Source organism: Triturus cristatus, chromosome 8, assembly GCF_964204655.1.
Source record: "Triturus cristatus chromosome 8, aTriCri1.1, whole genome shotgun sequence".
NCBI lineage: Eukaryota > Metazoa > Chordata > Amphibia > Caudata > Salamandridae > Triturus > Triturus cristatus.
In genome coordinates this window covers 225,312,419-225,324,445 of record NC_140591.1, presented here as the reverse complement: position 1 = coordinate 225,324,445, position 12,027 = coordinate 225,312,419, and the positions used below count along the sequence as shown (strand labels likewise).

Genomic DNA, 12,027 nt, shown 5'->3' with positions numbered 1-12,027 from the left:
TGATCTCACCGCTGGGTACTGGCAGATCAAGCTCACTCCCGGCGCCCAGGAACGATCCGCCTTTTCCACCCCCGATGGGCACTACCACTTTCGGGTAATGCCCTTCGATATGAAGAACGCCCCAGCGACCTTTCAGAGGCTAGTAAACAAGGTCCTGGCCGGACTAGAAGCCTTCAGTGCGGCCTACCTCGACGACATTGCCGTCTTCAGCGACCACTGGGCCGCGCACTTAGGACACCTCGGGGAAGTCCTGGCCGCTCTCCAAAGAGCCGGACTCACCATTAAGGCCAGTAAATGCCAGATCGGTCAAGGATCTGTGACCTATCTGGGCCACCAGGTGGGGAGTGGCCAGGTGGCGCCCCTCCAGTTAAAGGTCGACGCCATCCAGGCATGGGAGCCCCCCGCAACCCAAACCGCTGTCCGGGCCTTCCTAGGCCTCACAGGATACTACCGACGATTCATCAAGGATTATGGCAGCATTGTGGGCCCCCTTACGGAGCTCACTTCCAAGAAACAGCCCAAGGCGGTGCACTGGACGCCCCGCTGTCAGACCGCTTTTGAGGCCCTCAAGGCGGCCATGTGCGCTGCCCCTGTGCTACAGGCCCCTGACTGCAGCAAGGAATTTGTAGTCCAGACCGATGCCTCGGAGTACGGGGTCGGGGCGGTCCTCTCCCAGCTGGACGCCAAGGGCCTCGACCGACCTGTGGCCCTTATCAGCCGCCGACTGCTGCCGCGAGAACAGAGGTGGAGCACCATCGAGCGGGAGGCCTTCGCCGTGGTATGGGCTCTCAAGAAGCTCCGGCCCTACCTTTTCGGCACCCACTTCAGGGTCCAAACTGACCACCGGCCCTTGCGGTGGCTCATGCAAATGCGGGGCGAGAACCCCAAGTTGTTGCGATGGTCCATCTCGCTGCAAGGGATGGACTTCACTGTGGAACACCGGCCCGGCAACGACCACGCCAACGCTGACGGCCTGTCCAGATTCTTCCGCCTCGGCGAGGAGAACCCCCAAGGAGATGGGTGACTCTCCCTGCCTTCAGCTGGGGGGGACGCGTGTGGGAGCCGGCCTCGTGGCGTGGTCCTGTTCCCCCTCGCTAACCCGCACGAGGTCCCATGCACCTCGGGGCTCCTCCATTTTGGATTACACGTCACTCCACGTGACCTCCTGCGTGACCCCGCTTCACCCGGCCTCTGTCCCAGCGAGGCCCGACATTAAGGCGCCAACCCCTGGTCCGGGGCATACCACATGAACCCTTCCCACCCCGGCGGCGGGCAGTATCGATGGGACCCCCAACCGCCCTTCCACACCTAGGTGCGATCGCCCACAGCTCTCTGGGGCCTGGCACCTCTCCTGCTGGGCGTCTGGCCGCTCCCTACCCGGCCTCTCCGCCCCCTCCGGGCAAAAGGGTCCGGACATCAAAGGGCTCCAGTCCTATATCTGGGGCGACCCGACAACAGGACAACAGTTGTATCCTGGAGTCAAGAGCCCTGCTGATCGGATCGCGGCTGACCCTACGGAAGAAGACTCATCCTGAACCCACACTCTGAGCCCTGCTGATGACGTCGCGGCTCCACCGTGCTTAAAGACCACCACGAACCTTTGGGGCCCTGCTGACGCTGTCGCGGCCCGACCTTGTTGAACCTTACCTCAGAGCCCAGCTGACCTCGTCGCGGCTCGACCGAAGCGGACCTACCACCGGAGCCCTGCTGACTGTGTCGCGGCTCGACCCAAGCGGAACTACCCTCCGAGCCCTGCAGACACCGTCGCGGCTCCCCACGTCCGAGCCGCTCTGAGACCAGCACTCAAGGTCTGGCGCAGAGCCTTTCCGTACCTGGTTGGTACTAAGACTGTCCCGCTACCCTATCCCTCTAACAGACATTGAGCCTCTTACTGGATCCCTCGATCCCACTGTAAATATTGCACGTATTTCTGCTGATAAAGAACCACGTCAAGCAACTGATATTGAGTCCTGTGTGGTGGTGTTACTGGGCCTAGTGCGATCATAGGAGAAAGACCTCCCCGAAGGGGGCTTCTCAGCGGCGCTCGGCTATAACTTTGCGGTAGGAAGGTGCCCCGGAATAGTCTCCCCGACTCCCCGGTGGCCATCCCTCCAACATACAGCACTTGTGTTTAGCCATTAACTTACATTGACATTTAGGGGCAAAGAAAATACCTGATTAACACCTGTATCTTATCAGAATTTCATTACCCATATTTAGCTTTTAATTGTTTCCCCAAAGAAACGATGTGGGTTAGTTTTCAAAACCAGTTAGGATCTGACTACAGTAAAATACGATACTTAACTAGCATTCACCTCATTCCAACTTAAAGGTGTGAGCTAATATGAAGACATCATCTGCATAAGATGATATTCCATATTGACTAAATTCAGTAGTAGGGGGAAGGGATTTCTCTAGGCAAATCATCAATATACAAGTTAAGAGGCAATCGGACCAAAACACACCCATGCTCAAACTGTTCCGCAATCGATTTCTTTGATGGTAAAATGCCTACAACGATTTAATGTAATTAGGAGCCGGGTTTAGGTGTATAATGCTATAAACAAAGGAGGTATGGCCTTAGTTTATGAAACAGAGTTACAGAACACCCAAAGGCTTGGGCAATCAAAATGTAATCTGTGCCTGTAGATTTGTGGATTGCATTGATTTGTACTGCTAAATAGGTAAGTGCCGCCTTGCACCAATGTTATAAAACTTACAATTGTGTCTTTACCCAGCACTGGGTATTTCAAAGGCAATTTTAATCTGAATGTGGCATAACCCAGCACCAGCACCATTGGTGTTTTTTTGTTTTTGTCTCACTACAGGTCCCAGCAGCGAATTCACTGAACATACGAATCTCTGGTTCAGTATACATCATATTTCTTTTCACATTCACTTGTTGCAGTGGCGGTTTTTCTGATCCTGATGAAGGCCAAGACACTTTTCATAGGTCACTAAAGGCCGAAACATGTCAATCTTGTTAATGTAGCTGTCTTGAATCCTGACAGTCTCATTATCCAGCTTATTGTATTTAACCCTGTCACAGGGTAGCTGAATAAAGTTTCTGATAGCTAGCTCTGAAGGCAGTTTTAACTCACTCTCACATTTATGCTAGCACTGCACAATACATTTATTCACACACCATGCTCACATAGGATTCTTATTACAACCCATGTGCTCAAATTGAAAAAACATCCCTGAGCTCCTCCCTCGTAGAGAGGGGGTTGTAGCCCGCACCAGGGCTAGGTTCTTGACGCGAGGAGGCACCCCTATGATGAAGCATGACACCTCAGGCCTGTGAGGGGAACCGTCCTTAAAAAGAGATACCTTCCCCGCACCATTCAGTCCCTATCTTGTTGTTTGGTGTATTTGTTCCACATACTCAGTAGTTTTATATTCTGGAACCGTGGGCTCTTTGTGAGTTGAATATGATTAGTGGGGAGTGCGCCCACACTGGTCCCTAAACCTCCTCCAGGCCCTCTTTTTGTGTGTGACGTCTCCAAAGAGTAGCCTACGACTATCAAAGCTTTTTCTTGGTTGAATTATTAGTAGTATACCAAAATTAAAAAGCATGTATTCAAGACAAAAAGGTGTGTATTTTCACAACTCATAAGCTGATGTCTGTAGAAAAATAGTTGAATTTTCAAAATGTGCTTAAAGCTATTATTTGAGTTACTCATATTTATACCTTAGTGGCAGGGGGACTGCAGCTATGGTTTGTATGTACTACCCATGTATTATTTCAGTTCAAATTGCCAAAGCCTTTTTTAGGTCTCGCCTGAGCCAGCGTGCATGTGCTCCTCTGCGAGGCAGTTAGTGAAGGCTTTTAAACTCCAAGCACTTGTTATTGGGCTTTGCATGCGTCTTTCTAAGAAAGATAGGACGCAATTGGCCCAAGGCAGGTGCATGTCCCTCCTTCTCTGTTCTGTGGCCTAGGGTGCTCGGGACCGAGCATGAGCGCCATCTGTTACCAATTATCGCGTTCATGTTAATTGGAAACAGATGGATGGTGCTCGCGTTTTTTAGGTCGACACTAAACTCGGGCCTTCACCCCTTTATATCTCTTGTGTGCACGTTGGTGGCTTTCCCGAGCGCGTGCGCACCACTCAACTCGCGCCTGAGCCCCTTTACATCTCTGGACCAGGAACACTTGCCCGCTATGCAGACGTTTTTTTTCTGGAGTCCATGGTGCCCATACTTCACTGCATGAAAACCCGCGTGGTCGAAGTAGGCTGCGGTGTGAACTCTGATTTATTATAGGCTAGTCTACTGAGTAGGAATCTTTTTTTTTCTTTCTTAAAACCTTTATTGAAACATTTCAAAACCAACACGTTACATGCCATGTCAGAACAAACCAATTTCAGAGTAGGAATCTTTTGTAATAGGAACTATGGCGGGAGAGCGAAAGCTGACAGGAATAGCATGGGGTTTAGTGTGCATCACAGCATGAAAGTCCCGTTAAGTTTGAGCGTGCCTCTTCATCAAGGAAAGTTTCTAAGTTTAGATTCGCCAAATCACTGGCACCCATGTAACTGGCAGGCACTGCCCTGCATGCACTCACTACTGATCGCACAGATCCCCAGAAAATCCCCCAGCTGAACGTTAGCTTTATTAAATAATAAAAACGCCGCTGACAATTTACTAAACATGCCCGATCTGGGAGAGAGACCTGTAGGAAATTAGGAATCGGTTTCGAATCAGGATCAGTTCTAAAACCGTCCTTCATTGAGAACAGAAATTTTGGAGGACTGGGTATTTTTATACTTGTTCGCGGGTTGCTACGGTCATGTGGGCGCTTAGTACTATCAGTATTACCAGGGGTTATTACAGGAAAGTTTTCACTCATTTCAATGGTACTTCCTTTATTGAGACAAAGGTGAACACCGATTCAGCCTTGGCGGAAGTTGATCCTGTGAGTTGAAGATTATGCAGAGATCTCTGCAGCAGGTGCTCTATCTCACCGAGCTAAGTGGTCTCGGATCTTCAGAGTACGCATATTTCTCCGGTCACGGTCTCGTCACCGGGAACTGTCGGAGGTTTTAACCCGTGTCTCACAGTGTACAGACAGGTCACATGCAGCTGAGACACCACGAGAGTACACTTCACTCTGTTAACAAATGCTTGGAAGTCACATACAGGGAGTGTTGTGGTGGTGGTTGCCGTTCTGAGAATGTGGCAGAGTGTGAATTTGATGCCAGTACTGAGGACAACTGCACCCGCTGGACTGACCTGACAACAACGCTCAGGTGCCCGGGACCTTACCTGGCTCATGCCACCTCCCATGGCTCCCAGAGGTGCACCGGCTGCAAACAGCACAAGTAGGTGGGGCGCTACGAGGCCCCGCCCCAGGCACCCTACTGACAGCAGAGGTCACGTGAGGAGGTGACGGGCAAAGAGCCGGAGGAGTCGGTGTGAGGGATCTCGATCTGGGAACTCCGAAAGAATTACATTGCACAGTGGGTTGAGTGCCTGCTGCAAACTTCCTGCATGAGACGTAGGGAAGCAGGGCGTAACCCGCCTTTTATCCTCGGTACATTAATAAATCGCGTACCATTATCTTGAGTTCTAACTTCTAACCAGACAATGTAGCTTTTAGTGTCGCTGTCCACGTGGCCACTTACCGTTAACAGGGGAGTAGCAAATCCACATAGGCGTTAGCACGAGGTGTGCCCTATGTTCGTCCCTCCGCCCATACAGGGAAACATAATACACGTGAGAACGGGAGTAGAGTTAGCAAAATAAGTCTATCTGTTTTAAGTGTCCAGTACAAATATTTAAAATTCGATAAGTACTTTCGGAAATGTGACGGAGTTTTAAGTACGAATAGGTCAACAAATAATTGTTGTTTCACACGTTCAAATCTGACAAACTTCACTGTTTCACTGTTGCCTCTGCAAAAAACGTTAGTTGTGGCCCCACTCCCTCACACCAGCGTTAATAGCTTTCAGGGCTGTGTTATGCATTTAATCCTGGTTCATCTTTTTCTGGTCTCCCATTCCATTTTGGACCTTCTAAGTGTCTCTTTCACAGTTGATTAGTTACATCACAGTCTGAGGTATCAATAGCTCAGATTACCGGGCCCCGGTGCATTATGGTCGTCGTAGTTATTTAGATGGTGGTACATTTCCACGCGTTATGCCTCAGTGTAAATATTGAGAAATATTTCAATCAGTGTGCAGCCCATAAGAGGAGTGTAGCAAAGCCTGTCTAAAAGTATTTCCGTAAAACGTTTTATTATATGACAAGCAGTGCCTGTCGCCTGGAGTCCGATTTGCTAAGGGTAACCTTTGGAGATGACTTTGTCAATACATTTCTCTTCTTCGATGCATCCAACCAGTAGCTTAGCAAGGGTGCCATGAGCCCCGGTGCAGGCAAGGAAATGCCCCTTTGACTCCCATTGGCAGCAATGTACAGCAGTTATCATGGCCCTAGGGGCCTGGTGCCACTGCACGGGCTGCACCTCTGAGTCCATCTACAGCCCACACTACTTACAGTGGTTCATAGAACTGGTTAACAGTGGTGCACGTTACATGCTGATAGTACAGTTTTCTGTGTACTAGACACACTGCAGGATAAGAGAACAGCCTGCGGACATACCCGGCTCTGAATAAAAGATGCAACGAGTTCCACATAGCGCCAGGGCAACAGACCCCGTCTCATTTCCACACGCTCTGACACGGCTCTCTTCCTACAGACTCCGTCACTTGTAGCTCCACTCCTTCCTCTCTCCCTCTTCCGCGCCGATACACCAGTCTCTCTAGGTCCCCTCTTCATCTCTCTCTCCTCCCCAACTCCACCTCACTCTCTCTACTGCCCTTTCCACCTCAATCTCCCTCACACACTCTTTCTCGTCTTTTCCCTTCTCATGTATCTCCCTCTTTTGTTCTTTCCCTGTCACCCCTTCTCTCCTCTCACTTTTCCTGCCTCTGCTTCTCTCACACAGTTTATCTATCTATGACGTATCTGACATAGCCCTCTCTCTGCTTGCTCTGCGTCTCCTGTTCTCCCATAACGTTCTCTGTCTCAATGTGTTCGACAAATCTTGTACTCCTTTCTCAATATTCTACTTCTCAATATCTTCTCCAAGTCAATAACCTCAATAACCCCTCCCAATGGCACTCTCAGGGCCCCTCTTAATATCCACTCTCACAACGTGAACGCCGGTCTGTGTTTCCCAATTGCTGTCTCCCCTCTCTAGTTCTCCCCAGTGCCTCCTCTGAATATCTCTTTCTCGGCGCCCTAAGCCGGGTCTCACTCTGCTGGCCATATTTCGAACTTGCTGCCCAGCACATTTTGCTGATGTTCTTCTAAGGCTTTCTAAAACAAGCATTGGCATAGCCAATAGGTCTCGCCTTTGGGACATTATAAGTATTTAGTTATGCAGCAGGTCCCAAAGGCAAGACCTATTGGCTATGCCAATGCTTGTTTACATTACTGCTGGAAACCCTGCCTAATGCACCGATGTGATCACTGCTGACACTCTTGGATGGGGTGAACACTTTTACATCACTAGTATTAGTAGCTGGGGGTGATTTTCATTGAACATAAGTAGCTCTTGTTACAGAAAAGTTGGAGAGCCCGAATCTAATTTATCTAGCTCCAAATTTGTGGATTGGCACTGAAGCAGCTGTAGACTTTAGTGGTGTGTGTCTACCCTTGCTCCTTGCATGCCCCAGCTCTGCTCCTCTCCCTTTCTGTATAGAACATTGTAGCTTAGGGTGTTGTGAATCCAAATGTTATTTTAGGGAGTAAATGCCCTTCAGCCCTCACTGTGCTGTTGCTTTCTTGGGTGAAAGATCGACTGGGATACCCTATAGCAAGTGCTAAACCACCATTCAAATGAATAAATGTAAATCTAGGTGTAACCAGACATGGAGTTTGCTTTTATTCTACGGCAGGAAGCAAGAGTCTGGCCAAATGTAACAGCACTGTACCTTCTCTTGTGCTTCCAGGGTGGGGAAGTATTCCAATCTGAGCCAGCCAATTGACTTCGTCCAGAATCCAGCTCTCACTCAGGTCCATGTCTCACTCCATAAACTGAGGACTCAAGCGTCTCTCTCCTGTTCGAGCACCTTAGAGGAGGATGGCAGGAAAGATCTGAAAAGTAAACAAAACATGGTTAGATAGCACACATTTATTCTGGTAGGTTCACAAAGAAGCAGGAATAAAACATGTCCCGCGACTTCCATCACATACACAAAGGTGGACTTCACACACTAGAGCACTGCCAATGTCTTCCAAACCCTGTTCATTTAAATATGTCAGAGTGACAGATGACATCTGTTCTGAATACACCTCTCCTTTCTTAGTAAAAAAAACCACAGCATGGAGACAAGACACCAGAACATGGAGACAGACTTGAGGCAGTCTTGTTCCAACTCAGAAACATTTTTGTTTCATCTTGGAAATTAAATTAACCTAAAAAGCACACCAAACATGTGGCTATTGTTGCCAAAATAAGTGTTCTTTATGAACGAGAGGTGAACTGGGATGGGGCCTACCTCTCAAGGCAGACTTTGGTCCTGAAGGTACACAAAAATCAGCAGATGTCCTGTCTGACTCTTCATTACCCCACCTCACTGTAAGTGAAGGAAATGGATGACGAAGAGGCCTCTGGATCCATCACAAGCAAAGCTGATGTGGCAGAGGTGATACCACCAGACATGGGGTTGTACCAGCTGCCAAACTAAGAGTGGCTGGTGCAGCACCATTTCTGGCAATGTACCTTCTCTTCAAGTCTGCTACGTTAATCATAGCAGTCATGTACAGAAAAGGCCTAGCTTTACTAAGGGTTGTGTGGGTGCTCGCAATTTTGCCCTGCAACTTTGGGCTTTTATAATTCTAAGTAAATCAATGCAATACTTTGCACCAATTTGTCCCATATGAGTGGCGAGCAAAATCTTACTAAATAATTCCCAAAATGTCCCTATCGTGACAGGAGAAAACCCCCTAGTGGCAGGAACAGTTTTAATACACGTACTCAAACTACAGTACCCACACTCGTGAGAGCAATTCCACCAAGCTGCCACTGACATTTTTTCCCTAAAGCACCTCACGACTTGCAGGCTGAAACCACTTCAGAGGAACAAGTCCCACTTCTGCTGTGTGAATGTCAAAATCACCCAAAACATACTTGGCCTGTTTGGCAGAGGATTGGGTCCTCCAGATCAGCGGAATGTGGCCCATTCACCAAGGCCTAAATCAGGCCACTGTTCCGTGTTCGAAAGAAGAAGCTAATCAAGACGACTCATTTCCTTCATTCACCTGCACAGGAAGTGACACCACTGTTTTTCCCCACCATCCATCTGCACAGGAAGTGACATCGCTGGATTTCCCTTTATCAATCTGCACAGGAAGTGACATCGCTGGTTTACGGACAAAAATGTCTTTAAAAGAATAAGCTAAGTAACAGGAATCATTTCCATCATCTTACTGCAGGGGAAGTGACATCACTCGATTTTCCATCATCCATCTGCAAAGTAAGTGTCAAGAGAGGGTCTTCTGGATGATGCCGACAAAGGCTTCTTCGCTTGAAGATAAGGCTGTTTAGCTCCAGAGACTCAGGGCCAGAGACCAGGTTGTAACAAGAGTCCAATACTGCTCCAAAGAACAACCCAGCAAGAAGGAAAAACTGGAATCCAGAAATAAAACCTTCAGGGTGGTCCAAATTGGAAGCATGATAGTGAAGAGGAAGGTAGGAGACGGTGGCGATTCACAGATACCAGAGGTAAGCATTGGAATGGAACAATTGCACCACAATTTGACTTGTTGATGGACCTACTTATACAGTGGAGAAAAAGAAGTGGCCAAAAGCAATAAAAAGTCAGGTATCTTGGATTGGGACAAAAAAATAAGGTTACAGAAACTTCTTAACAAATAAATAACAAAGAGCAAAGAATATAATGAATGTATAAGCATATTAGCTGTTCTTGCCTTCGAGTTATTATGGCATGCAGGACCCGCCCCAGAATTCCCTCCACACCTTACGACACACAGGAAACAAACCAGCTGCAGGAGAGGATGCTGTTGTGTCCTCGCCGAGAATGAAGGGTTGCCAGAAGGAGACAATGTGATCTGTGCGCTCCCAAAAAAGGTATGGACAATTTCCTTACATGAAGTGACATCACTACTCCCCCCCTATCAGCATCTATTAATTGGCAGCTGGAGTGCACACAGAAACTCAACTGAACCCTGCATCAGCACCTGACATCACCACAGCCATCCACCCCACTACAAGATCTCAAGGCAAGAAAGACTTCTAAAGACTGAAGGCGGAATCGTCACCATCCAGAAGAACACCATCAGCTGCACTACCTTCTTGGACACGTCATCCTCCAACATGGAACCCCTGTTGTTCAAGCTCAACATCACAACCAATTTCACCCTAAGCGGGACCAGGAGCACTCACCACATCACCAACAGCATCAAGGACTTTGTTGCACCACTCACCCACGACGCTATCAATTAAATCTTACTCGGAGACTCGAGCTTCAGCCTGGAAGACCACGCCGAGCCCAACTCAAAAGCGCTCCTCAAAGACCTTGGAAGCCTGTGCCTCACCCAATGAGTTAAGGGACCTACCTATGTCGTTGGACAACTCTTGGACCCTATTTTCACCACCTTTGACAACATCAGAGTTGATTAGCCCACACCAGTCTCCAGGAAAGACCATGCCCTCATCATGTTCAGCATACCCGTCCCAGTCCAATGGATAATAACCACCAGCAGACCAGCCCGCCGAAACGATAACAGCATCACTAACAAGGACTGGAACACTGCTCTCATCACCCACTGAGCGTAACACAGCAACAGCCTCCCCGAAGCCAACAAGAATGTCACAGTTGGATTACCTCCTGTGCCGACTCCCTGGAACCCCCAAATACAACAATACAACAAAATCTAGTCCCCAGGTCAGTTGGTACAGAACTCAGACTGATGAAACACCACTCCAAACAACCAAAGTGCCAATGGAGAATAGGTCAGGACAATACCGACAGGAGCACGTACAATTTTACCCTGAGACACTACCACCAAATGATCTGGACTGCCATACGCACCACTTTGGCATACCGTATCAATGCCAGCATGAATGAAGCAAAGAAATCTTCCTCATAGTGAACGATTTCCCCTCACCAGCGGCCACCTCCAACTTGATCATTCCTTTCAGTTCTTCAGCCAAAAAATCACTACCATTTCCAGGAACCGCAATCCACAACCAGAGCCGACAGAGCTCACCAAATGCTTGCCGGCCTTATTCAATGATAACCACATGGCCTATCATCATCCCAGAAGAAACCACCACCACCATCAAGTTCATCCACTCAGGGGTCCCATTCAATCAATCAATCAAGGAGGTGTTTGTTAAGCATGACTACTCACCCGTAAGGGTCTCAAGGCGCTGGGGGGTGGGGGGATCACAGGTTCCAGTCCATCAAGGAGGGGGTCTGTTGAAGAGCCAGGTTTTGAGGTTTCTTGCGAAGATGGGGAGCGATGTTGTCTGTCTGAGGTGGAGCAGAAGGTCGTTCCAGGCTCCGGCCACACGGAAGGAGAAGGAGCTGCCTCCCGATCTGGTCTTTCTGGTGCGGGGGGACCATGGCATAGGAAAGCTGGGCTGATCGTAGGGTCCTTTGGGGTGCGTGGAATTTGAGTCGGCTGTTCAGGTATGCTGGTCCGGTGTCGTGGAGGGCCTTGTGAGCGTGGGTTAGCATCTTGAAGGTGACTCTAGCTTCGATGGGGAGCCAGTGGAATGTGTGCAGGTGCTGGGAGATGTGGCAGTGTCTTGGCAGGTTGAGGACCAGTCTTGCAGCTGTGTTTTGGATGTTCTGTAGCTTGCGGGTGAGGTTTTTGTTTATCCCGGCATAGAGTATGTTGCCGTATTCGAGCCTGTTGGTGACCAGGGCGTGAGTGACGGTCTTTCTGTGTTCGAGGGGGATCCATTTGAAGGTCTTACGTAGGAGGCGGAGGGTGTGGAAGCAGGAGGACGAGACGGAGTTGATCTGGCGGTCCATTTTGAGCTTTGAGTCC

General features: G+C 49.0%; 1 protein-coding gene across 1 annotated transcript in view; it reads right to left on the bottom strand.

Annotated features, from left to right (window-relative positions):
• Nucleotides 1-12,027, bottom strand: part of AMOTL1 (angiomotin like 1) — a 324,585-nt gene that overhangs the window by 288,068 nt on the left and 24,490 nt on the right. Inside the window, exon 2 of the mRNA XM_085621409.1 lies at nt 7,938-8,100. Coding sequence (XP_085477535.1) covers nt 7,938-8,025 — 88 coding nt within the window. The 5' untranslated portion in view covers nt 8,026-8,100. The remainder of the gene's footprint in view (nt 1-7,937; nt 8,101-12,027) is intronic.